The 27,585-nt window shown below is 41.4% G+C and overlaps 1 protein-coding gene across 3 annotated transcripts in view; it reads right to left on the bottom strand.

Moving 5' to 3' along the window:
- The window catches only part of MCCC2 (methylcrotonyl-CoA carboxylase subunit 2), a 71,249-nt gene that overhangs the window by 9,862 nt on the left and 33,802 nt on the right, over positions 1–27,585 (bottom strand). For all 3 annotated transcript variants that reach the window (XM_047865903.1, XM_047865910.1, XM_047865895.1), the window contains exons 7-14: positions 22,734–22,847; positions 16,044–16,108; positions 10,494–10,593; positions 10,287–10,382; positions 8,754–8,826; positions 5,338–5,414; positions 4,333–4,399; positions 759–915 (exon numbers count right to left, since the gene is read on the bottom strand). In XM_047865903.1, coding sequence (XP_047721859.1) covers positions 759–915; positions 4,333–4,399; positions 5,338–5,414; positions 8,754–8,826; positions 10,287–10,382; positions 10,494–10,593; positions 16,044–16,108; positions 22,734–22,847 — 749 coding nt within the window. The remainder of the gene's footprint in view (positions 1–758; positions 916–4,332; positions 4,400–5,337; positions 5,415–8,753; positions 8,827–10,286; positions 10,383–10,493; positions 10,594–16,043; positions 16,109–22,733; positions 22,848–27,585) is intronic.

Raw genomic sequence — 27,585 nt, 5'->3', positions numbered from 1 at the left:
TCTTCATTCCAGCTATGTATTCCAAGGGCATTTTTTTAAAAAATCACGTTTGGAACCTACCCCAGACTAATCTCCAGAGGTGTGTACTGAGTGTAGTTGGGTTTTTAAGTTCTCCACATGATTCTGATGTCTGTTTTGATAAATTTTATTTGTCCATTTCATGTCAACTTACTGGGCATAAAAATATTCAAAATATCCCCTTATTACCTGTGCTTATGTCCTGTTTTCCATTCCTGATCTAAAGTCTTTTTGCTTTATTTTTTAGTTTTATTAGGAGACGATCAAATTTGTTAACCTTTTTAAACAAATAAGTCTGGGCTTTCCTGATTCTTTTATTTTTACGATGTTCGCTCTTTAATGTGTCCTGTTTTCTATTTTCTTGTGTTTAATAAGCTGTTCTTCTTCACACTTCTTGAGCTGGCAGCCTGGCTCAGTGATTTTCAGCCTTTCTTTTCCAGTCTATGTATATTTATGTCCAGTACACACCTTCCTCAAAGCAAGACCTTAGCTGCATCACATAAATTATGACATTATGAGCCATCGCAAAATATTTCCTGATTCCCATTGTGGATTTCTTCCAAGTAGCACGTTTAGTCTTAAATTTCATTTCACTCCTCCTGATGATACAAATTACGGTATAACTGATCAAAATTTGTGAATGCCATTCTATGTTTCAAATAAACCTGTAACAAACTGACCATTTATAAATATACTTGAAGTGTGATTCTTTCTCAGAGAAAACCCTGACAATCACCTACCTATATGCTCTGCCACACATCCCATAGTTTCCGGCCCCATAAGATCCCCCAATGATGACAGTTATCTTAGGCACATTGGCACAGGCTACAGCAGCCACCATCTTGGCACCATCCTTGGCAATTCCTTCCGCCTCATAGTCTCTACCAACCATAAATCCTAAGGAAAAGAACAGAAAAAGAGCCTCTGGATGTAATGGAATTTATGTGCAGAAGTCAAATCCAACATCTTGTCAAACTGTATTTTACTACAAAGCCTCTCACTGTAACAAAATATTTACATGTGAAATATACACCCCCAAAAAGTTTGCTTGAAAAGATAAAATAAGGGGAGCCTGGGTGGCTCAGTCGGGTAAGTGTCCAACTTTGGCTCAGGTCATGATCTCGTGGTTCGGGGGTTTGGGCCTCGCGTCAGGCTCCGTGCTGACAGCTCAGAGCCTGGAGCCTGCTTCGGATTCTGTGTCTCCCCCTCTCTCTGCCCCTACCTCACTCACACTCTCTCTCTCTCAAAAATAAATAAACATTAAAAAAATTTTTTTTAAAAGATAAAATAAAACTGCTCTAATCACTTCTAAAATTTTCATTTTATTGAAACCATTAAAATGGTTCATCTGGATGCACACACAGCTCTCAAACAAGATCAGGATGCCAGGAGTTTACCGTCAAAAATTCTCCCCAAACAGCAGTCGGTGATGAAGGACTATGACACAGCAAGCTCAGGACGAAATGCTGTAGCAAGCCGAGCTACAAGGGCTTCCATATGTCCTGACCTGGTTTAATACATAAACTGTTCCTTCTGAAGCACTGCTTTAAAATTTGGATGAAATAAAAAGATAGATGTTTCAAAGATGGTAAGAGCCCCCCGCCAGTGACTCAATAGCATGGTGGAAGAATTTTTCACGGCAACTACAGCATTCCTGTGCTTCCTCAAGCTCCTGGCCATGGGAGACTGCTCTGCAGCTGCACTGGGCCCTCCAGGCCTCGGGCTCCTTCCTGCTCACCTCACAAAACCCAAGCCAGGCTTCATGCGTCTCCCTCCCCAACCGTCCACTCACTTGCCTAACTGGCTGTCACTGTTTTTGTTTTGCAAGTCCCCGGCAATCAAGTCATCAGATTCCATTCAGTTTTTATGGGACAGCTGTCCAAGCTGCAGACACAGCGGTACTGACAGGACAGCCCTCATCCTTGCCAGGCACACTGTGCTTCCCTGGGACCCCTGTGAACAGGGCCCTCTCAATAGCTCAGAGCACCTCTTCCTGCCTTGTCTTGATTTCCTGAAATATTCCACAGTAGCTAGCTCAAATATCAGCTACCTTCAAGCTCTCATCCCTCACCCAGCACCCTACCGCTTCTCTATTCCCTGGAGATGATTTTGCCTTCAAAAATAGGATTCCACGGGGTGCATGGGTGGCTCAGTCAGTTAAGTGTTTGACTCTTGGTTTTGGCTCAGGTAACGATCTCACAGTTCATGAGTTTGAGCCCCACATCAGGCTCTTAGGTGACAGCACAGAGCCTGCCTGGGATTCTCTGTCTCCCTTTCTCTCTGCCCCTCCCCTGTTCACTATCTTTCTCTCTCTCAAAATAAATACCATAAACATTTAAAAAAAAAAAAAAAAAAAAGATTGTGCCACCTCAATTGTCTTTCTCCTAATCCTTCCCAGCATAAAAAACAACATAATCATGCTCCCTTCCTTCCTCTCCTCTCATCTCTTTGGAAAAAATCAGAGTTCTGTCCTCAAAGACTGTCCCTGAGCCCTCTTGTCTTCTTTCGGGGGTGTTCTCATCTCTTGCCACAGTCTTAAATAACATCTACATATTCTGAGGATGCCTATATTTTTACATGCAGCTAACACACGTCCTCTGTGTTCAAGATTTTTTGAACTGCTAAGACACCTGAGTGGCTCAGTCGGTTAAGCATCAGACTTCAGCTCAGGTCATGATCTCGTGGTCCACGGGTTTGGACCCCATACCGGGCTCTGTGCTGACAGCTCAGAGCCTGGAGCTTGCTTCAGATTCTGTGTCTCCCTCTTTCTCTGCCCCTCCCCACTTACACTCTGTCTCTCAAAAATAAATAAATGTTAGGGGCGCCTGGGTGGCGCAGTCGGTTAAGCGTCCGACTTCAGCCAGGTCACGATCTCGTGGTCCGTGAGTTTGAGCCCCGCGTCAGGCTCTGGGCTGATGGCTCGGAGCCTGGAGCCTGTTTCCGATTCTGTGTCTCCCTCTCTCTCTGACCCTCCCCCGTTCATGCTCTGTCTCTCTCTGTCCCAAAAATAAATAAACGTTGAAAAAAAAAAATTAAATTAAAATAAAAAATAAAAATAAAAAAATAAATAAATGTTAAAAAAAATATTTAATAATAATAAAAATAGATTTATTCAACTGCCTTTTGTATGTGTATCTCCATGGATGTCACACAGGACTGTCAAATGCAAGATTGCAAAATCAAACACAACCTCTGCACTCTGCGCCCAACCCAACCAAAAAACCAAAGAACAGAAATGTAGGTGTAACTTCCAAGAACAAGGTTTAACTTACTGGTGGTTAATAAACCATCAAATTATTAGAAACAAGGTCCTCTGAAGCTTCAGAATTCTTTTTATCTGCCCTTCCACAAGGTTTGCCACAAAGTGCTCTCTCAGGCTGCTGTTGGGACATAACGCCTCTCAAAATCCATCTAATCAACTATCATAAACTTAAGGGAAGCACCAGATCAAGATGTTTTTGCACCAGGACTGTTTAATGCCCTGCTGACTAGCAGGAGCCAAACTCCTTTTTCTTGTGAAGGCTCGCCTGATTCTAATGACTAACTAAGAGGCCTCCTTCCTTTGAGCTTGAGATAACCAGGGATCATTTTGAAGACAGGAGGAGGGGGGGCTTTCAGCTAACCACCGTATCTAAGTGCCCCCTATAGGTTAGGCACTGTTCCACAAACAAGATAAATAACACAGAATTGTAGCAAAAAGAACTCTACAACCACAGAAGACCTTAAAAATCATTTCATCCACCCTATTAAGATCATCTATGAAACATGAAATCCAGAGAGGGGATACTGATCTTACTATTCTTCGGAGTCCAAACTCAAATCCTCAGACTATTGTTCAGGATGTACATACACCTTTTCTAGTATGTCACTTCAAGTAGAATTAACCACACAATAAAAGATGAGGAAAAGGAAGGAGCATAGCATGTGCTTGAAAGCCTTTATGGAAAACAAAGTGCTAGGAAAGAGATGATGGGTCAGACAACACTCTCTGGTAGTGAGATCAGTATTTCTGGGAGAGAATAGAGCCCTGCCGGGGAGGGGGAGGAAGGGGCATAGGTATGCACATATAGGAGTAAAGGGAGGCCCTCTGACTGTGATACATGTAACTGAGAAACTGCTTTATCCAAATAGGGATAAACATCTCATTTTAGATTCATGAAGTGTTAATCCTTGAAGAGACTCTACAAAAGAGTATCCAGTTGAACTTTTTGCTATAATGGAAGTGCTCTATGTCTACACTGCCCAATATCTGAGTCCTACTGGACAGTTAATCTCTGGAATAATGCAACAAAACTGATTAAGCTATTTTCTTACCGGTAATGTTTTGAAGGAACAGCAGAGGAATATTCCTTTGGCAGCATAACTGGATGAAGTGAGCCCCCTATAAGCAAATGAAGTAATCTTTTTAAAGGGGGGTGAACAAATCTGTAGCCATCATGCATCCTACAAACACCATACCTGGGTCAGCGATAGGAAAGTGTACCCTGTGCTTGGCTAGTTTGACCTTACGGTAACAGTAACAATAATACTCCCGTGTGGACCCACAGCCAATGGGACGTCGACTATGGTTTGTACTACATTTGTTTGCAGTCATGTGTGTGATCACTGGCTCACAGCTGTAGGGATGAAGTCAATCACTAACATTCTGAACAGCAAGTGAAACACAAAAACTAGAAGTGCTTGTCAGTGGGAATTCCTGAGCCTCACTATAATTCCTTAGTTTTCCACTTTAAAAGAAAACAGAGGGGCACCTGGGTGGCTCAGTCAGTTAACTGCCCAACTCTTGATTTCAGCTCAGGTCATGATCTCATGGTTTGTGAGATGGGGCCCCAGGATGGGCTCTGTGCTGGGAGTGAAGGGCCTGCTTGGGAATCTGTCTCTCTCTCTCTCTCTCTCTTTCTCTCTCTGCCACTCCCCCGCTTGAGCTCTTTCTCTCTCTCTCAAAATGAATAAACATTAAGAAAAAAACTTTTAGTAAAAATTAAAACAATATAAGCACTTTTAAAACAAGTATTCCTACAGCCTGAGGATACATACATGTCATCCACAGCACTTACAGTTCAAGCGTCGTATCAAAACTTCCCTGAAACATTTCATTGTTTAAATAATGCTCTAGATAAAACATGTTAATGTAAACCCCCATATAAATGGTTTCAAACACTAACATACACACACACACGCTCACATGCACATACAGTGTTCTGCCTACTAAGGCATCTGGTTAAATATTTTAAAGTTTTCATGCAATAAACTTTCATTCATTACTTGACCTTCAAAGTTTAAAACAGAAAATCCTGAAACATGTTTAACAGTACTTGCCTTTTTTGCAGATTCAGAAAAGAGAACTCCGTTATTTCCAATGATACCTATAGGGTATCCAAATATTCTAGCAAATCCTCAAAAGAAAATTGAAAAAAGATTTATGTATTCCACAGGATTTTTAATTCACAGCTAACAGACATAGTTACACATTCTTTAATTTCAAATCAAAGTTTAAAACGTGGGGATTCTGTCTAGGGTACAGAACAGCTCGTGTCACAATTTCTTAAGTACTGGAGAATCTGGGTTCTTTGCTTCCTTGAAAGGAGTGTGTTACCTGTAAAGTTATCACTTTGTCTGACTGGTTGGTTTGGTTCGATGATGGGGTAGGGTGTTGCCCATTCATTTGTGTAACGCATGTCCGAGTGCCTACTAAGTACCAGACAGAGGACATTCTGAAATGGAACAAATCACAGGCGGAGAGCCCTTTAAAGGCCCATGTTCAGAGCTATCTGTCATTCTCAGGTGACTGGCTTGCCTGAAAGTGCCTGTGGCAATGACAGGCCCTTGAGGTAAAGGGTATAAACTCAGCAAAGGCCAACTTTCTTTCTTTCTTTCTTTTTTAATATAATTTATTGTTAAATTGGCTTACATGTAACACCCAGGCCAACTTGCTTTCAAAAGCGGGAGCACAGTCGAGGCCGGTGGTCACACAATGAACCACTGCACTTTCATTTTCTCTAAAAGCTTCCTTTATTCCTCACCACCAGTCCCACTACCGCTGCAAACACCCACTCTCCATACACACAGACACAAAGGGAGAAGAAAAAGGGGGAAAACGATTAGTATGTGAGGGAGACACCTGAGGGGATTTCAGGAGGCTTTGTAAACCTGAAAAACTACAGAGATCTTCCCAAGAGTGAATTGCAACAAGCCTAACGAGGACTCTAAATAGGTATCAAACACTTGGAACCCAAGAGTCAACAAACAGTGCTTGTTGACAAAGCACTCTCCCAAAGGGCCTGGGGACCCCGCTCTGTCTTCAAGCTCAAGATACACCGGCTGCCAACTGAGACGCTCGGCATGTGGTGTGCGACACAAAGTGGTGTGTGACACAAAGCAGGTGCTCGAAAAATTGTTGAAGGAAAATTAATGGATAAGAGAGAGTGTCAACCTGCTGATATGCCAGAACACTGAATTTTTAAAAACTTGTTTTTGTTCTTTACTCTGGCGTTGTCTTGGTTTTCTTAATCTTTCAGTCCTAAAATCCCAGCCAAAAGCCTATGCTGCATTTCTTAAATGGCAATGCCACTTACAGAGACAGTGCAAAGGGGTGACCTTCTCCAAAGGTCTAGCAATCTGCTTCCACTTTTGTGCCCCACCCCCACAAAACCAGCTGGGAACCTGCACATCTCTTGGCAGTGTGGTGCTGCTCCTAAGATATACTGCCCTGTGTGAGCTATTTAGACTTTCAACCCATCCTGAGCCTGGCTTGGGATCTCCAAGCCCATGGGCACATGCCCCACTATATCAGGGACATGGAGGAAGTGCCTTCACCAGCTTCCTTCGAGCCAAACAGGAAAGCAAAATGTCCAAGAAACTACTAGGGCATACCTAGGCAGGTGCAGAGGCAGGAAGAAACTCTTAAGAGCTGCCAGGGATACCTGATCCTCAGAAAAATCTGTTCTTCCTCCCCCCAATACTTCTTCCTGTCACCAACCTCCATTCATTCCCCTCTTCTCCTTCTCACTTCTCACTTCCCCTTCCCTTTCTCCAATCTTATCTGAATTCAAGACAGAGGAATTACATATATCCTCAGTATTCTAGGGGACAAAGGTACCACAGGTCTTTGAGCAAGTAAGGGGCAAACTGGTAAAAACAGATGACAAGGACAGCCCATCCATCTTTGGAAAAGAAGCAGAAACAGCTCTGACTTGTTTCAAACCGCTGCACAGTGAGCGTTACATCCGGAACTATTTGGCCACAAATCCTGTCTATATATCAAACAAAAGTCTCTTAATCACTTAAACACCTCAATACAAAACATAAATTCCACTCCCAGTGTGAACGCTTTTATTGCTCATAAATCACACCAGGAGAAAGTGTTGTGATTTATCCTTAAGCCTCCACGTAGATTTGCAATTTGGATTTTTTAGAGTTATTTTTTTTTTTTCGCTCTGATATGTTGCCTTCAGATTACTTACTACATTTTCTAGCTTTCATAAGACCAAATAAAATTCAGAGAATTCGTTTTGCCATTCGTCCAAGATAGATTATTATGGGTCTAGCATCTATGTTTCAAACACTTTTCTTCCAGAGCCTGCAAACTTAACACTTTAGATGAATGAATGAACTTTTATAAATAGACTTATTTGTTTTTTCAGACGTGGTTTTCTGTCCTGTATTCTCGGTCTAGTGTTTACATGATTCGACATTAGACCCACACAGAGGCTATGAGAAGGTCCTTCTAGGAAGGACATTATATAAAACCTCCCAGTGAATTAGAGACTAAAGAACCAAGGAAACAGTGCTGAAATTTTCAAAATAATTACAAATTATCCAAACAAGGGAAACCTGGGTGGCTCAGTTGGTTAAGTGTCCGATTTCAGCTCAGGTCATGATCTTGTGGTCTGTGAGTTCGAGCCCCACATCAGGCTCTGTGCAGACAGTTCAGAGCCTGGAGCCTGCTTCGGATTCTGTGTCTCCCACTCTCTCTGCCTCTCCCCGACTCACACTCTCTCTCACTCTCAAAAATGAATAAATGTTAAAAAAAATTTTAATTAAAAAAAAAACCCCAAATTATCCAAATAAAAAGAACTACAAATGCTCCCACTAATTTTACTGCGGTAACGGGTCTTTACACGGTGAATTCCACCAAGTCACAGACAAGGTCCTGCACCACAGCATCCAGCCATCATCATACTAAACCCTCTGGATCTAGGAAGCTGTTCAGCTCCAAGTCATCTTCACAAAATAACTCCTTTTGAATACAGACCCACATACTTGTCCTGCTCTAAATAACAAAGCTCACACCAAGTGCATCAACACCTGGAGATAAAACATCACTTATTTTCAAAGTAATAGAAAAAGTTCAGGGGCACCTGGCTGACTCAGTACAGCATATGACTCTTGATCTCGGGATAGTGAGTTCAAGCCCCATGATGGGTGTAGAGAGTGCTTAAAAATAAAATCTTTAAGGGGACGCCTGGGTGGCTCAGTCAGTTTAGCATCTGACTTTGGCTCAGGTCATGATCTCATAGTTCAGTTCGGGAGTTCGAGCCCAATACTGGGCTATGAGCTGACAGCTCAGAGCCTGGAGCTGCTTCAGATTCTATGTCTCCCTCTCTCTCTGCACCTCCCCCACTCAGTACTCTGTCTATTTCTCTCAAAAAAAAAAAAAAATAAACATTAAAAAAATTTTAATAAAATCTTTAAAAAAAGAAAATGTTCATATTTTCAATTCTTTGCCTTTATACCTGTAACTAATGTGTCTCCATATAAGGCTTTGAACTCATTGAATCTGCTTCCATCCACGATTCTAGCAATGACCTAAGAAGAAAAATAACAGTGTCCCTGAGATATTATACTACAAAAGAATTTTTTGCATTAACGTTAGTCATAAGGAAAACAAATTCATGCTTAAGTTGTTACTTTCACAGAATTTCACTCTACACAGCAAGTCTTCTCACTAGAATTTCACTTTAGATGCATGGTTGATACCCTGAAGTCATTCTGGGCCCTGGTTTTACACTGCGTGGTCAGAGCAACAGCACCATGTTACAAAGCAGAGAAGCAGAGAGACTGTAAGGGCTGCACGCTGGACTGAGAGCTCCAGGAGCTGCTCAAAAGTATCAGCTGAGGGTCAGGGATTCAACCACAAAGCATGGGATAGGCTCAGAGTCAGGAGACTTAGCCTCCAACCTAAGGGATCAATAGGACTTGCATGTCCTGGAGGGAGTCTCAGTTCTCGCCTCTGCAAAGGTGGGACAAGGTTGTGAGGATGTGATGAACCTAAGAAAATAGTGCTGAGAGGAAGACCCAGCCCTGATTCCTGGCTCTACAGCTGAGAAACCAGAGTCACAGCCTGGCTACCTCAAGTCCTCTGAGCCTCACTTTTCTCATCCAGTTTAAAGAAAAACAAAAAGATAAGGGGAGCCCTCTTACACCACTGGTGGGAATGCAAACTGGTGCAGGCACTCTGGAGAACAGCATGGAGGTTCCTCAAAAAAATTAAAAGTAAAACCACCCTATGACCAAGCAATTGTACTACCAGGTATTTATCCAAAGGATACAAAAATACTGATTTGAGGGGCACAGGCACCCCGATGTTGACAGCAATATTATCAACAATAGATAAGATATGGAGAGAGCCCAAATGTTCATCAACTGCTAAATGGATATAGTCAAGGGGAAAACTAAGGCACAGAATCTGATAGTAAGATAATTTCCTAATTTGAAAAAAAAGATAATTCCCTAATTTAAAAAATATTCTGTCAGATAGCAAACAAAAGACTACATGCTATACGCAAGCACTAAAAATTGTCAATCTAGACCAAAGAAGACCATGTCGACAATCTGTAACCATAGCAACAGCTTCAACTGTAATCAAAAGTCTAATCTCTGCTAATGTCATACTGATTTAAAACGGTACGTTTTTTTCCTTTCAACAACTTACTGACATTGCATCCACTTCCCAAAATCAGAACACTAAAAAGAAACAGCTGAAAATTATGAAGTTACCTACATCATTCCTAAGTTCCACAGGAATAATGAGTCCTATTTTTGAACAAAGCAAGTTTCATCACTGTGCAATGAAAACTTCCCAACCATTAAGAGGATTTTAATCCCCCTCTCTCTTCTAGTAAGAGATCTTTCCCTTATATGTCACTCCCTACTGAGATCTACAGTAGGCTCTAAGGCACCAACCTATCTAAATAGATTGCAGCCTTACAAATGGATATAATGAGATTGACAGCATGGTTTATAGCTCACAGTTCCACTCCACACACCTCTCGGATATCAAAATTCCTCTTAAGGTTAGTGCCAACTATTCCATACAATTCATCAGCAGGAAACAAAGGATCTTCAGAAGGCTCAATGGAAACCTGCAGAAATATAAAACAACCACATCAACCTGTTAAAAGACATTATTCAGGGTAACATAAGTCAAAATGCTTTTCAATAAAATAAAAAACAGAAGAACATAACCAACTCACATCCAATTTCTTCTGATAATTTAGATTCCTCACAATCTTCCTAGTTATGTGAAGGGCATGAGTATCATCCAAAGCATAGTAGTCGGATACTCCAGACTTTCTACAGAGTAAAGCACACTAAAATAATCAGAACAGGGAAAAGGAAAGAAGTATCTTAAACCCCAAATATCTTCTCTCACTTAAGGATAGCATCATTTCACTTCCAAAATACTTCAATACATGTCATCTAATTTGATTCTCACAATGGCCGTGGCAGAACGGTATTATCCTTATTTCACAAACAGGAAAAACTGAGGTATACTTAAATTAAGTACCTTGCCCTAGGATCAGCAGTAGCTGTATAAGAATCCACACCTTCTAGTTCTTAATCTTGACCTTCTTCTACTAGACCAGAGAGCCTTGCTGATGAGGACTTCTATTTAATGCTCCTCCCATGCACCTCAAACAAAGCTGTGTATGATTAAAGTTCAACAACCACAGATGGCATAATGTAGTCCATAACAACAAAGTGTTTGTCACTAACTAAGCTCCTAACAAAGATGCCAACTATGGTCTCTCATTTCAGAGAGACAGCTGAGGAGCACCTTACAAAGTTACACCCTAAGAGTAAGCTGCTATAGGTAACATACAAAGGCTTGAAGACCCTGTCCCTTGGATCAATGGTAAAACTGGGTATTGATAATAGGAGTGTGATAAGGGCCACTGAAGTTCCCACTCAGTTTCAAGTTCGGTGTGAATGATGCATGGGCTTGCTCTATTAGTTTTATTCTGATTAGATGGCTTGTTATCTCACAGGTAGATATACTATGACTCTGTAATATAATATTAAAAATAACTGTAGGGGCACCTAGCTGGCTCAGTCAGTGGAGCATGTGACTCTTCATCTGGGGGTATTAAGTTCAAGCCTCACGTTGAATGGAGAGATTACTTAAAAATAAAATCTTTTAGGGGCGCCTGGGTGGCGCAGTCGGTTGAGCGTCCGACTTCAGCCGGGTCACGATCTCGCGGTCCGTGAGTTCGAGCCCCGCATCGGGCTCTGGGCTGATGGCTCAGAGCCTGGAGCCTGTTTCCGATCCTGTGTCTCCCTCTCTCTCTGCCCCTTCCCCGTTCATGCTCTGTCTCTCTCTGTCCCAAAAATAAATAAACGTTGAAAAAAAAAATTAAAAAAAAAAAAAATAAAATCTTTTAAAAAATAAATAAATAAGGGGTGCCTGGGTAGCTCAGTCGGTTAAGTGTCCAACTTTTGATTTTGGCTCAGGTCACAATCTCACCTCTACCCTACTCTACCCTGGCAGTGCAGAGCCTACTTGGTATTCTCTCTCCCTCTCTCTGCGCCCCTCCCCTGCTCTCTTTCAAAATAAATACATAAACTTAAAAAAAATTTTTTAAACTAACTAAAATGATGATAAACACAGACAAAAATATGTACCTGAAAAAAATAAAATTTTTCTTCATTTTATGAGTAAGGACTAATCTGCTGCAACTAAATTGTGATAATTGTGATGTCCTGTCTAGGGAAAAATGCCAAACCCTTGATAGATATTTCTTAGAAATGGGTTCTCACGGTGGTTTCAAGGCACTCTCTACCTCTGGACTGGGTGTTTCTAAATGAGCATAGAGACCGTGTTTAGTCCTACAGTATTTACACGCTGCAAATACTAGACCCTTCAGTTTTTTTTAACTTAAAATGACATTTTACAACTAACCATATCTTTTAAATGCTTCATACATAATTCCAGCTATAATTGCTGACTTCTAGCTGCACTGTAATAATTCAGTAAGCAAACAGCAGCAGAAGGAACTACTTCCAAATCAGTAAATATTTAAAATAAAATGCTTTCTTTTCAAAACTGCCTAGTATTCATGAAAACAGCAGGAAAGGGAAACCTTTGATGAGACACTATATTATGAAAGTCTTTATGTCACATTAACTCCTCAGGATGACTAATCAAAGAGGTTTAAATATGGATTTACAAAGAGGCACCTGGGTGGCTCAGTCGGTTAAGCATCTGACTTTGGCTCAGGTCATCATCTCGTGGTTTGTGGGTTCGAGCCCTGCATCGGGCTCTGTGCTGACAGCTCAGAGCCTGGAGCCTGCTTCGGATTCTGTGTCTCCTCTCTCTCTGCCCCTCCCCCCACTTGTGCTCTGTTTCTCTCTCAAAAACAAATAAACATTAGAAATTTTTTTAAATATATGTATTTACAAAGACAGAGAAAACCCAAAGCAATCTATTACACTGTTAAAAAAAACAAAAACCAAGCCATCACCGCTTAATCATTATCTCATGATTTTAAACAGGTTATATTATTAGTAATAATAGCTAGTAGCAATAGGGTGCTTAGCAGGCTTCAGGCACTGCTAGGAGGTGGGAACTATTATTATCTTCATTTACACACGAAGACAAGAGGCTCAGGGAAGTACATAGTTGGTCCAGTCACAACAGCAGTAAGCAAGGCAAACAGAAGATGAATTCTGGAACCTACAGCCCAACTTGGCATACTGCCTACAGTGTTTATGGGCACCAGATAACTTTTTTTAAATCAAAAAAATTTTTATACTACTGCTCGTCCAATGATATCTTCATTTCCTTCTCCCGTTAAGCAACCACAAACAGTGGCAGTCCACCTTGTATTCCACCCACCTGTTCCACTGGCGTGCTCCTCCCTCCCGGCTGCCTGCCACGGCCTCCCTCCCTCCTCCTCCCACACCAACGTCTGCCTGCAACGGCCCATGCTATCGATCAGAGAGGACCACAGTAAGTCCGCTTACACGCATGTGCTCACCGTAAAGAAACAAGTGCTCTGTTCCACGCATGCAGAACACACAACTTAGGTGTCCTAAGCACAACACCGCTCCCTTAACCACTCCTCCTATTGCCTCTAGTTGGAAAGCTGGAAGCAAGCTAGCATATTCATTTTGTAATTGCTTTTTAGCTCTTTGGTTTCTCTTATCTTCGTAATGAAATTATTAATCCTGAGGGGAGAGACCAGGCCTGAAATTTTTCTGTGTTACTTACAACACTGAGTGCCATCAATCTAACCACAGTAAGCTCTCAGTGAGAAGGGAATGAAGGAAAAACTGAGGCAAATGGAGCTCCTTTCCCCAACTTTTCTTAAGGCGCAGTGGTGCTATTGACAGGAAAATAGAAATGCTGTACCTGTCTTCTTTCTCCTACCTACTAGACTGCTCCCGTAGCCTCCTGCCTCTCTGGATTTGAGGTCTGGCAGCACAAAGAGGGGTTCATGCACCTGCCAAGCCAGGGAGCTTGATCACGAGGTCTACCTGCAATTTATACCTGGCTTCTTTAGGGTATGGTCCTGGGCCCTCTTCTTTATCTACCCCCATCTTGGGGTGAGCTAGCTCAACTAGTCCCATGGGTTTAAATTCTACTTCTATGTTGACAACTCCCAATTAAAGATCTCCAGCGCTGATCTGCGGAGCAGACTCTTATCAATTAACTGCCTGCTCAGCCAGTATCCCTACTTGGATGTCTCAAGCGCCTCTAACTTACCCGGTCCAAGAGGAATACCCAATCCCCCTACCCCATCCTCAGATCTCCTCCTCCTCCTCCCATCTTCCCTGTCTCAGGAATGAAACCATGTCAAGTTATCACCTATGTTACCCCACTTTCTTACACCCCTATGTGACATCCATCAGCAAGTCCCTCAGTTCTGTCTCAAGGAAGCCTGAACCTGGTCACTCCCCCTACGTGCATGACCACCATAGCCACCAGCATCTCTCACCTATACTGCTGATAAAACCCCCCGAATTGGTCCCTCAGGTAGACTCATGCCAAATCCCTAAATGTTCTCTGTTTTACAGCCAGGGGGAGTTTTTATGATGAAATATTTCATAATAGCATATCTCTCCTTAAAACTCCTTAAAGTTCTCTTTAAAAAAAAAGTCCAGGGGCGCCTGGGTGGCGCAGTCGGTTAAGCGTCCGACTTCAGCCAGGTCACGATCTTGCGGTCCGGGAGTTCGAGCCCCGCGTCAGGCTCTGGGCTGATGGCTCAGAGCCTGGAGCCTGTTTCCGATTCTGTGTCTCCTTCTCTCTCTGCCCCTCCCCCGTTCATGCTCTGTCTCTCTCTGTCCCAAAAATAAATAAACGTTGAAAAAAAAAAAAAAAAAAAAAAAAAAAAGAAAAAAAAAGTCCAAATTCTTTAATGACAGGTTATGATATACAACAACAAAAATAGTGGCAGTTAACATTTATAGGTACTTACTTCAGGTACTATTTCAAGCAATTTATATGTATCATCTCAATCCTCACAAAACTCTAGGAGGTAGACAGTCTTCTTAGCCCTGAACTGTAACCCGAAATGACTAGACCAGTGACATGATGGAGCCAGCTCACGACTGACTCACAAGAGCCAGATGTGTGCACCTCTTCCTGATTCCACACTCAGTGGTGTCCTCTCAGGACCTTGCAATCAGCCTCGGTGGGATAATTTACACCAGGGGCATTGGCAGGTGCCACAAAGTAGGGCTTTTGCCCCCCTCCCCCCCCCCGAGTACCAGCTGTTATGCACTTACTGCTGTTGAGAGTTTAGCTAAGCTACCTCATGGTAGATGGCTGCCTCAGCATCTACTTCGTTTGACTGAGTGGCCTGCAGGAACCTTAAACTCACTCCAGCACGCTCATGCGAGCACATGCTCTGGACAGCAGCCACAGAGCACAAGCACGTGTAAGTCCTGATATGACTCCCCCAGCAACCCTCGTGATCAACAGTCTCCCTGCCTCCCAGCTCCTTCCTGCATGCCTTATGTGCTCCTTAAAGAAGACCCATATGGAACTGAACGAAACTCCCATCTTTGGGTTTGAATGGACTAAACTAGCCCTAGACTGGGAACCCCAAAGTGCTCCAACATGGACCCTAAGAAAAACATGTGCTCAGGTTCTGCCTCTGTCTGCGCTCTGCCAACAGCTCCCAGTGTGGTCCCTCGAGGCATGCCGTGTACTTCTTCCAGGTTCTGTGAGTAATACACTTGTCCATTTCAATTTCTCTCATGGTCTGTTGTTGAATCACAGCTCACCATCCAGCACATTGTGCTCCACTTAACAAATATTAATTTCACAAAGTCTTAATGCCTGCAAGGCACTGGGTTAGATCCACCTCCTATATGCCCTTCCTATACTTCTTTGTGGACCTTATCACATGTACACATTTATATCATTTTTTGGAAATTACTTATCACCCACCTCCCTAAGATGTTAATAAGCTCTTTGAGGTCAAAGACAATGTCTACCTTATTATCTTGAATACCTATAACAGTGTCTGGCACATAACCAGTGCTTGATGGATGTTTGTTAAAGAAATGAGAAACCTGTCTCTCCAGTTTTTCTAGGCTACAACGGAAAAGCTGATGTTCTAGCTTAGAAATGCAGCTCTACAGTTCAAAGAACTGAACCCTAAAACAGCAGCTCAAGAACCAATGGACTGTGGTCAGATCTGGCAAGTTTAACTCTTAGAAAAAATAATTAAACTTTCTCTTAAACGGACAAACAGGCAACAGTGAATCCTGGAAAGAAACAACGGCCTCTGTTTCACCTGCAGTGCAGATCGGCACCTCCAAGATCCTCAGCTGAGACCTCTTCTCCAGTCGCGGCTTTAACCTACAGCAGCGATAAAAGTCAGGGGTGAGTTTTGCCCATTGGAGAAATACGAATGCTTACCTACCATGCAAGTCTTCTAACCTGACTATGGCTAACACTCTTTCTTCCACAGAGCTAAGATTCTGTTTTCTTATTCCACCCACCTAGCAAACCTGCATAAAATGGTCTCTAGTCTACAGATGAAAAATCTGAACCCAGAGTCACCAGAGAATTTCCTCACAGCCCCTGAGCAAGTGACAGAACCTGAGTTGAATCGAGGTATTTCTGGCCTGAGAAAGCCCACTCTCCTTCTCCTAACCTATGCATGTCAAAGCATTTGTGTCTGTGCATATGCTGTTCCCACTACCTGGGCTCCCTGCTCTCTGTCACGTACCTGAGGAATCCCCCTTCATTCTTTAGACCCCAGCTGCTCTATGTGGATTCTCCTGACCTGCCCAGGCCTCTTCATCATTAAGGAGTCTCCACAGCAATTAAAAGAACAGTGCTTGTTCATCTGTGGTCCAAGAATACTCCACATACACCTCCAACAGGGCATCTATCAGATCGTATGTCAATAATCTGCACATGTCTCTATTGTCTCCTCTATACTGTGAATTCCTTGATAACAGGAACTGTGATGTATTTGTCTTTGAATGCTCAATAAATTTAATGAATTAATGCCATTTTTGGCTATCCTGAAAAATTCCAGTAACTATCACAAACTCTTCAAGGTACAATACCTTTAAGATGGCAAAAAAAAAAGTCTCTAAGATTAACCATATCTAAGATTCAGCAGAATATGACCAAAAAGAAAGAAGCTCAAGTAATAAATTACATATGACTTAATTACAGCCTGAGAAATTCTAACAGAAAAAAAAAAAAAAAAAAGAAAAATTATTTAGTGCTAAACGCCAACCTGATCCCTTAGGAATTGCTTATTGATTCCTACCTGTTTGGGTTGACTGATTTCTTTTTCTTCAAATAGAAACATGTTTTTATTAGAATAATGAATATTTATCTAAACTGCAACGTAGCAAGGACTTACTCCCTACCTCAGAAGCTCTGTCTTGGCTTAGTCAGTTAAGCATCCGACTCTTGGTATTGGCTCAGGTCATGAGCTCACAGTTTGTGGGATCGGGCCCTGTGTCAGGATCTGCAGTGATAGCATGGGATTCTCTCTCTTCCTCTCCCTCTGCCTCACCCTGCACATGCTCCCACACTATCTCTCTCTCAAAATAAATAAATAAACATTAAAAAAAAAAAGTTCTGTCTTAAATAAAATATTATTGCGCAGGGAAAAGTAACTAAAATTTTCACCTCCAATTATTCCACCCACAGGACTAAATTCTTGGTTCTCTTCTTCCCAAAATATTCATTGTAAAATAGCATTCAGCCCAGACAATAACTAATTATAAGAGGTGTCTGGATATTTAAAGTTGCAAAAAAGGAATAAACAACCATTATGCTCTATTTACTTATTTCCAGGGTTCTGACTAATATCAACTGATAAAATAAGGATTCGTCATTGGTTAATATTTACTGAACACCCACCCACAACATGTCGGATACTGTGACAGGTGCAAAGATGATAAAAATCAAAAACAGCTCAATCTACTAAACATTAAGTTCAGAAGACCGAAGAACAAAAAGATCCTTCAAAAATTGGTCTTATTATTATGCATTTTTCCAGCCACTTTAAGTGACTAAAAGCTATAGCAACGCAACCCCACATTATGCACAAAATCTTTTTCAACTTTCAGAAAAACAAGTGTCAAAATTTAGAACCCTGAAGCGGATGAGGCTGCTGCTGCTTTTTTTTTTTTAAACCTGTAACCATGTCTTTCAGTGGGAGACTACAGATCAGAGTCGAGTTGTGTAAGAGAACTGCTGACTTTGGCTGCCTCATTGCTCCTGGCTGAGGCACAGGGTAAATCTGAACCCACCGACTGGAGGACACTGCAACTGCACATTAGACAAAGCTTTCTCTTAAAAACAGCTAGTGTTCTTCCAGTATTCTCATGCTGCCTACAATCCCAAAAAGGTGTCAGTCCCATCTTTACTCATTCTTTAAGGAAAAACACATACGAACTACTGAAAGTGTATACCCTTCACTAGACAAAGGTAAATTTTGAATGAATTCTCTCCTCTCATTACCCAACGATAGGTATCATATATAACTAGAAAAATATTAAAGAATAATTGATATCAGAAGCCTTCTGAATAATGACTTCAGAATTTTTTTACATATAAAAACTTAACCTCTTCAGGCTTACCTGATCCTCAATAAAATTTATTAAAAATGAACACAACCATTTGGAAAATACACATTTTTCACATCAAAGCAAGCATAAGCTGTTTTCAACATACTTTTTAAAATAAATTTGTGTTACTATTCCAAAACCAAAGATGATTTTTTTACCGAATTTTAAAGCAATAAACTTACTCTCTGAGATAGAATTCACATACCACAAAATTCACACCTGAAGAATAAAATTCAGTGTTTTTTAGTGTATTCACAAGAACGTGGAACCATCAACACCACCTAATTCTAGAAGTTTCATCACTCCCTAATGAAAGCCTATAGTCATTACAGACACTCCCCATTCTACCCTCCTCTTGGTCTCTGGCAAAATAGACTAATCTATTTTCTGTCCCTACATATTTGCTTATTCTAAATATTTCATAGAAGCAGAATTACACAATGCTTTTCCTTTTGTGTCTGACATAATGCTTTCATGGTTTATGTTGTAGCATATGTCAGAACTTACTCCTTCTTATGGCTGAATAATATTCCATTATATGGATATCACAGTTCTAGAATATCCTTGACATTCTTCCTCTTACCTAATAACATTCTTAGAATTCATTTAAATAATGGGACATTTCTCTAAGATGTAGTAATCACCTGTGTCTTCACCTACCCTCCCTTTATCCCTCTGAAGTCTGGGACCAGACTGTGACACAAGCACAGCAGAGTGAAGACAGCATTACTGAACAACACTGGAATGGAGTTGATCAAAGAGGGAATGGGGAAGAGTCTAGGATTACGTAATCCACTCCTCAGTCCTGCATCACAGGCAAGTGACCGGTAATGGTGTGCAGGGCCCTGTGCTTTAGGGCTTAATGCTCAGTAGTTACCTATTGGAATTCTAATTTTATTTATTTATTTTTTTTTTTTGAGAGAGAGAGAGAGAGAGAGAGAATATGCACATGAGCAGGAGAGGGAAGAGGAAGAGAGAATCTTAAGTAGGTCCCATGACCGTGAGATCATGACATCACCTGAAATCAAGATTCAGACGCTTAACCAACTGAGCCACCCAGGTGCCCCAGATTTTCTAATTTTATCTTTGAATTTGTGTTCTGTAAATGAACAGTGATGGGGCTTATGTGCTGGGGTTCAGAACTCTTGCCTGGTCTGCCTCCCCCCACCTCGGTGGAAAGGGTTCTTGGCTCCCTGCTTCCCTGCCAACTGATGCCTGGGCACTGGGCTCTGCCCTATCTGCTCTTCCCTGCCCCCGCATGGCAACTGTTACACCTGCCCCCAGTGGGGGCCTGGTATGGGCACAGGGAGGATCAGGGGTCAGGCATGCACCCCCTGGCATCTCAGGGTGGAGCACAGCAGCACCAGCACGATCCTGGGCTGGCAGGACTGAGGTGTATTCTCTAGCAGATGACTCAGTGGAGGTGGGAGCTAGGGGACAGGCTTTTGCCTCTGCCCATTTGGATACCAAGCACATCGTAGAGCAGAGGCTGTATACCCTTGGAGGTCATATGTCCATCAGGAGTTGAATGGTGGGCCCACTGGAAGGACGAGTGCCAGGGAAAGGGTGTATTCCATGTTGGAGAGAACATGTCCTTAAATAGCAAATAAAAAACACCGTGACAGGCAAAGGTACAATAGAAGGAAAACGTTTTATATTTTAGTAACTTTAACAGTATTTTTTTCTTCCTTTTTGAACAAGGGGTCCTGTATCTTCATTTTGCACTGAGGTCTGCAAATTATATAGCTGGCCCTACAAGTGATTCATAAAGATTGCTAGTATTAGAAATTTAGAGCACCTCTCATAGCTATTCTACATTGTTCCTTTTTATAAAAACTTAACCTTTTTGAAAAGTAACATTTTCACAAGGCTCAGAGAGCTAAAGATCTCAAAATGTTTATGTGCAGAAAAAAAAAAAGTCAAGTGTCTGTCCCACCCCGTTCCATGTCCTCTGCATTTAAACTATGTTTACTGTATCTTTTTTAGAGTTTTATATGCATACACATTATATGCATATACATGCATTATATATATGCATAAATGTATAATTTCCCCATTTTACAAAAAAGTGGACATATGTGCAAGCACCTTGCTATTTTTTTTCACCTAACAATTTATCGGCTTGTTGTTGACCCTGAGTCAAACAGTACTGCAACTTATGTAAAAGAAAAAATAAGTAAGGCACCGGGTGGCTCGGTCACTTATATCTCTGACTCCTGATTTGGGCTCAGGTCATGATATCACGGTTTGTGAGTTTGAGCCGCTTGTCAGGCTCCACGCTGACAATATGGAGCCTGTATGGGATTCTCTCTCTCTCCCTAGATCTCTCTGCCCCTTCCCCACTCTCTCTCTTTCTAAAAAAAAGTGTGCTCAAGAAATTCATGTTGACTGAATTGACTCAAAAAAAAAAAAAAAAAAAAAAAGAAGTAAGTTTATTTCATCAGCCATTCAACAAATGATCCTGTGCCAATTGTGTATCCACATACAAAACAATGTCAGACTCCTTCCTTAAATCCTACCTACATGAACTCAAAATGGATTACAAACCTAAAAGAGCTAACACTATAAAACTGAGAAGAAACTGAAGTATTAAATCTCCATGATCTTGCAATATAGGCAAAGCCGTCACATATATGACACCAAGAGCACAAGCAAAAAGAGAAAAGCAATACATAAAGTGGACTTGATCAAAATTAAAACTGTGCATGCTTCAAAGGAAGATACCATTAAGAAAGTGAAGACAATCCATAGAGAGGAAATATGTGCAAATCACATATCTGAAAAGAGACTTGTATACCGAACATATAAAGAATTCTTACAACTCAATAAAGACAACCCGATTTTACAAATGCGCAAAGGATCTTGGAGCGCCTGGGTCGCTCAGCTGGTTAAGCGTCCAAATGTTGATTTCAGCTCAGGTCATGATCTCACGGTTCATGAGTTTAAGCCCCACTTTGGACTCTGCGCTGACAGGGCAGAGCCTGCTTGGATTCTCTCTCTGCCCCTCCCCCACGTGCATGTTCTCTCTCTCAAAATAAACTTAAAAAAAATAATGAAAGAATGGGCAAAGGATCTGAATAGACATTTCTCCAAAGAAGATACACAAATGACCAGCAAGTACATGAATGATGTTCAATGTCATTAACCATTAGAGAAATGCAAATCAAAACCTCAATGAGGTACCATCCACTAGGATGGCTATCATCAAACACATACACAATAACAACTGTTGGCAAGGAAATGTAAAAATCAGAACCCTCACACACTGTTGCCAAGCATATAAAATATGCTCTGGACAGGTTGGTATTTCCTCAAAATGTTAACCTCAGAGTTACCATGTGACCTAGCAACTGTACTCACAGGTATATAACCACTATAAAGGGAAACATATCCATACAAAAACCTGGATGTGGGGGCACCCGTGTGGCTCAGTCAGTTAAGCGTTTGACTCTTGATTTCAGCTCAGGTCATAATCTCACAGTTCGTGGGCTGGAGCCCTGTGTCGGGCTCCATGCTGATGGCACACAGCCTGCTCAGGATTCTCTCTGTCCCTCTCTGCCCCTCCTCTGCTCATATGTGTGTATGTGCGCGCTCGCTCTCTCTCTCAAAATAAGTAAATAAACTTAAAAGAAGCTGGATGTGAATGTGCACGGCAGCATTATTCATAATACGCAAAAACTGGAAACAACCCACATGACTATCAGCTGATAAATGGATAAACAAAATGCAGCCTATCCATACAATGAAATATTATTCAGCAATAAAAATAAATGATTTCTCAAAAAATTAAACACAAAATTATCACATGCTCCGGCAATTCCACTTCTGAGCATATACCCAAAAGAAATGAAAGCATGAAACTCAAATATATTTGTATATTCATGTTCACAGTAGAATTATTCACAACACCCTCAAGTGGAAGCAACCCAAAAGCCCACTGATGGATGACTGAATAAACAAAATGGTATATACATGCAGTGGACTATTACTCAGCCTTAAAAAGGAAGTTCTGACATATGCAACAACATAGTGAATCTTGAGGACCTTATCCTAAGTAAAATATGCCAATCACAAAAGGATACATACTGTATGACTGTACTTGTACAAGGTACCTACAGCAGTCAAACTCATAGAAAAAGTAGAATTGGAGTAGCCAGGGACAGTGGAGGTTGGGGAGAATGGGGAGTTAGTGTTTAATGGGTACAGATTTTCAGTTAGAGCAGATGAGATACTGCTGGAGGTGGATGGGGGTGATGGTTGCACAACAAAGTGAATACACTTAATGCCACAGAACTGTGTCTTTAAAAATGGTTAGAATGGTAATATTCATATTATGTATATTTTACTTCAATCAATCAATCAATCAATCAAAACTATGTTCTTACCAATGGGGGTCCTCCCAAGAAAATGGTGCCCTGCTTGCGTACGATGATGTTTTCATCAGCCATTGCAGGCACATAAGCACCACCTGCCGTACAGGAGCCCATGACCACTGCTATCTGCAATGCAAGCAGACAAGAAACCCCTGAGGTAAGGCTCAAAGAGTTAATTATAGTCTCTGGATCTACAGTTTCATAAACGTTGTAGTACCAGGAGATATTACTAGCTGGTCCCTATAGTTCTTTTTAAAAATGGTCCTCCGAATGTTTGGAATAGTTTCCTAACTACTTCTATCAAAGCATTCTGAAGGGCTTAGATCACATTTTTTACAAAACTTATGGACAGTCTCCCCGTGAGAGAGAAGACTGGCCATTTAGACCATTAGCCTGATCGACTTAACTGAGAGGAGAAACTCCACAAGCCACCCAAACATTAGCAAAACTGTGTTGAAACTAATAAGTCTTCTCAACAACTACCACTTTCCTCACTGAAATAGTGAAATAATTCTCCAAGTGTTAATATTTTGTGTAACAATGAATATGGTACGTTCTAAATATAAAACTAATGTTAGCATCAAAGTTGAAAATCTTGCTCAAAAGAAAGTCAATTGTGTAGAATCTGGGTGATGTGTACCTGAGTATTCGCAGTATTATTTTCTCTGCTTTTATGGGTATTTAAAATTTTTAATAATAAAGCTTTAAAAACAACTCTTACTTACAGATTAATAAGACACAAAGAATAATAAATATGGGTTTGGCTGATTGTGTCTAAGTAGGCATAAATAATATCAGAGAAAATTTTTAAAAGTATGTAATGGCTATTTTCTTAAATTACCATATGAAAGCAGTTTTTGCTACTAATTCCAATATCCATTCTATCAGTTTTCTTACAGTCATACAAATACCCACTTTGAAATGAAAATGCTACACTAGTATCAATCCAAAGATGCAAGACAGCACGAGTTAACATTTTTCCATCTAAATGGCAGTCACAAAAAGTATTTTTCCCTATTTCATGTATGTTATTAAAAATGGCTGCAAAATTGCACTGCCAACATATTACAAGTATTTATCACGCATTGTGTTTGCTTATCAATCAGAAGTTTATTTTCGAAGTATCTATGGCTAGAAAAGTTCTTGAACAAGGAAAGAAGCACCGGAAACATTCACTGTGACAGTGTTCATGAAAACGAAGATAGTAAATAACCAACACATCCATCGACACAGCATTCTGAACCAATACACCAACTGTTAATAAGTTCTTTAAAAATCTGAGGGAAAAAAACAAATGATCTTAACACTTCATAAATCCATATGGAGGGTACATGAGTGTTCCATTCTGTTACTGTACTATTCTCTGTTCTTTCTGCATTTTTGAAATATTTTATGGGCTTTTTTTAAGGTTCTATCAGGAGTAAAGGACACAATTTCACCTTATCAGCCTGCTCTCTGTACACGAACGGCAGATACAGTTCAAACTATTTCAGTACCAAAAAAATAAAAGTCAAGGAAGTAGAGAAGAGTCACAGTGAAGTAAAAATCTAAAAAGGGACAAATTTCAAAGCCCTGAAGAACTAAACAGGCATAGCAGGGTTCCATGAAAACAAACTGAAAGCAAAAGAAAGCAATAGCAACTGTCAGCAAATATTCAGAGACCAAGGATGGGAGGCAGGGTGGCTGGTAAAGAAGGAAAGAAGAATCTGTTTGTCAAAAGGTAGTAAGATAAAAATGAGGGAAATGAAGCTGAATGCCATCATGCCATCTCAGGGGGAGAAAAGACCTACCAGTTTGGTAGAAAAGTTTCACAAGTGAATCGCTAACAAATTATTAGTGCATCTATGCTAGGGAATTCTGCCATATTCCTAAGGGCACTTCAGATGCGGTTTTTTCCAAAGCATTTCCAAAGCCAAGGAAACCAACAATCCACTTCTCTTGCACGAACTGATAATGGCCTCCACTGATCCCTAACTCTTGGTATCCACGTCCTATATAATCTGGTAACATGCTTCTAATACATAGATTATAGCAAGTGCCACTCCTGTGATCAAGTTATGAGAGACTCTGTCTTCCACCTTGCTGGCTCCCTCTCTTGCCCACCTGCCTGTTCACCCTAATGCATCTAGCTGACATGTGGTAACTTACTCTATACGGATGCCCACTTGGGAAGGAACCTAGACATGCTTCTGGCCAACAACTTACAAGAAAATGAGTGAGACCTGCAGAGAACTGAATCATGCCAACAACCACGTGAGCAAGCCGGGGCAGACCCTTACTAATGGAGACTGAAGAGGACTGCAGCCACATGAGACCCAGAGCTAGGGGATCCGGCTCAGCTGTGCTCAGAGTTGTGCCCCAGAGCAACTGTGAGGTAAAAAATGGTGCTTTCAACTACCAAGTTTTGGGGTACTCTGTTCTGCAGCAATGGATAACTATCACAGAGATCAAACAGCATCTAAAGTAACTACAACTGAAGCACATCTGAAGCCTTGGGACGGTCTTTGCTTAGAAGTACTTTGCTGTTGGTGCACCTGGGTGGCTCAGTCGGTTGAGCGTCTGACTTGAGCTCAGGTCATGATCTCACAGCTCATGAGTTCGAGCCCCACATAGGGCTCTATGCTGACAGGTCAGAACCTGGAGCCTGCTTCAGACCCTGTGTCTCCCTCTCTCTCTGCCCCCCCCCCCCAACTTGTGCTCTGTCTCTGCCTCTCAAACATGAATAAACTTCAGCTCAGGTCATGAGTTCGAGCCCCCCATCAGGCTCTGGGCTGACCAGTCAGAGCCTGGAGTCTGCTTCAGATTCTGTCTCCCTCTCTCTCTGCCCCTCCCCCACCCACACTCTGTCTCTGCCTCTCAAACATGAATAAACATCAAAAACAAAACAAAAAAAAACAGAAAATACTTAAAAAAAAAAAAGTTATTTGTTGTTGCTGCCCTTCAGTAAACCATTCCCCTATTGCAGAAATGGGAGACAGTCCATAAACAGAATGCTGTACCATCCCAGAGTGTAATGAAAAACCAAAAGACATGGGTAAACATTGAAACCATTTTGCTAAATGAAAGAAACCACTTATTATATGATCCCTTTCAAATGAAATGAATAATAGGCAAATCATAGAGTCAGATGAGTGCTTGCGAGGGGCTGGAGAGACTGGATTGAAATAAGCAGTGACTGTTAATGGATATGGCATTTCCTCCTGGAGTGATGAAAATGTACTAGAATTGCCTCAACTTGAGGAATATCCTAAAAACCACTGAACTGTACATATTAAATGGGTGAATTGTATGGTATGTGAATTAGATCTTAATAAAGCTATTATAAAATTTTTTAAAAAAGAGCTGAAATTATTAAGTATATAAGAATCAAAATTCTCAAATTTTATCAATAAGAAACAGGCTAGGGGTGCCTGGGTAGGTCAGTCGGTTAAGTGTCCCACTCTTGGTTTCAGCTCAGGTCATGATCTCATGGTTTGTGGGTTTGAGCCCCATGTTGGGCTCTGTGCCAACAGTGTAGAGCCTTCTTGTGATTTTCTCTCTCTCTCTCCCTCTCTGCTCCTCCCCTGCTCACATGCTCTCTTTCTCTCTCAAAATAAATAAATGTAAAAAAAAAAAAAAAAAAAGAAACAGGCCACGCTAGTCACAAGTATCTCATAGACATTAAACTTAGCATCTCTAAAGCAAATTCTGATAAAAGAAAAATTAAATAAAAGAACCTAGATTAGAGAAGTCACCACTGTCGCAGAATCTCCTCTTCTCATCATTTAATTCTAAGCCATTCGCTTACTTGCAGAACAGGGTGAATGTCCATCAAAAAGAGCCCTGCCACTGCGTCTGCTCCTTCTTCTCACAAAGCACAGGAACCCCAGGGCCAAACAGCTCTAATGGCTTTCCCTGTCCCAAAGCATTTGTCTGTGGTACAACAACGATCTCACGCTGCCCATGCTGGACAAATGATGTAGACCCCAAGGAAGAAAATTCTGCTGCTTTCTCTATTAAGAGGACATTAAAAGGGCATAAGTAAGATGTGTGAACATAACGTATACTGAGCACACTCAGGGTATAGGCTTGTGTTGGGGGCACAACACATGCACCAAATCAGGGGAGACATTAGAGTGACTCTCATGTGCATCAGAACACAGGACAACTCCCAAGAACTCCATTGAGAGGCTACAGTCCACCCAGTCACCCATGAGGTGGGCTTCCTGCAATGTGGACAAGCCAAGAGGTCTCTCCCACAGGGTGAGGAGGTCCATGGTGACTCAAGACTTAAATCAAGACCAAGAAAGCAGCAAGAAGGCTAAGAAGGATATGTAACTGACTATAACACTGCCTGCCATCACTACCAGAGAAGCCACAAGCAGAAATTTTGAGTAACAGGAAATGAGATGCAGGGTGCCTGGGTGGCTTAGTCAGTTGAGTACCTGACTCTTGATCTCAGCTCAGGTCTTGATCTCAGGATTGTGAGTTCAAGCCTCATGTTGGGCTCTATGCTGGGCATAAAGCCTACTTAAAAAATAAAAAATAGGGCGCTGGGTGGCTCAGCTGGTAAAGCATCCAACTCTTGATTTTGGCTCAGGTCACGGTTCATGAATTCAAGCCCCACATCGGAGTCAGCGCTGGTGGCAAGAGCGTGCTTGGGCTTCTCTCTCTCTCCCTCTTTCTCTGCCCCTCCCCACTTGTGTTCTGTCTCTCTCTCTCTCTCTCTCTCTCTCTCTCTCTCTCTCTCCTCCCCTCTCAAACTTAAAAAAGTAGAAATAAAATAAATAAAATAAATAAAAAATAAAAAACTCCTTTAAAAAAGGAAATGAGATTCTCCAAAACAGAAGTAAGAGTCTGCAAAAACTTCAGACAAAATTTCATT

This window comes from Prionailurus viverrinus, chromosome A1 (assembly GCF_022837055.1).
Source record: "Prionailurus viverrinus isolate Anna chromosome A1, UM_Priviv_1.0, whole genome shotgun sequence".
NCBI lineage: Eukaryota > Metazoa > Chordata > Mammalia > Carnivora > Felidae > Prionailurus > Prionailurus viverrinus.
Note: the sequence above shows the minus strand (reverse complement) of the source record. Positions and strands in the feature narration are given on the sequence as shown.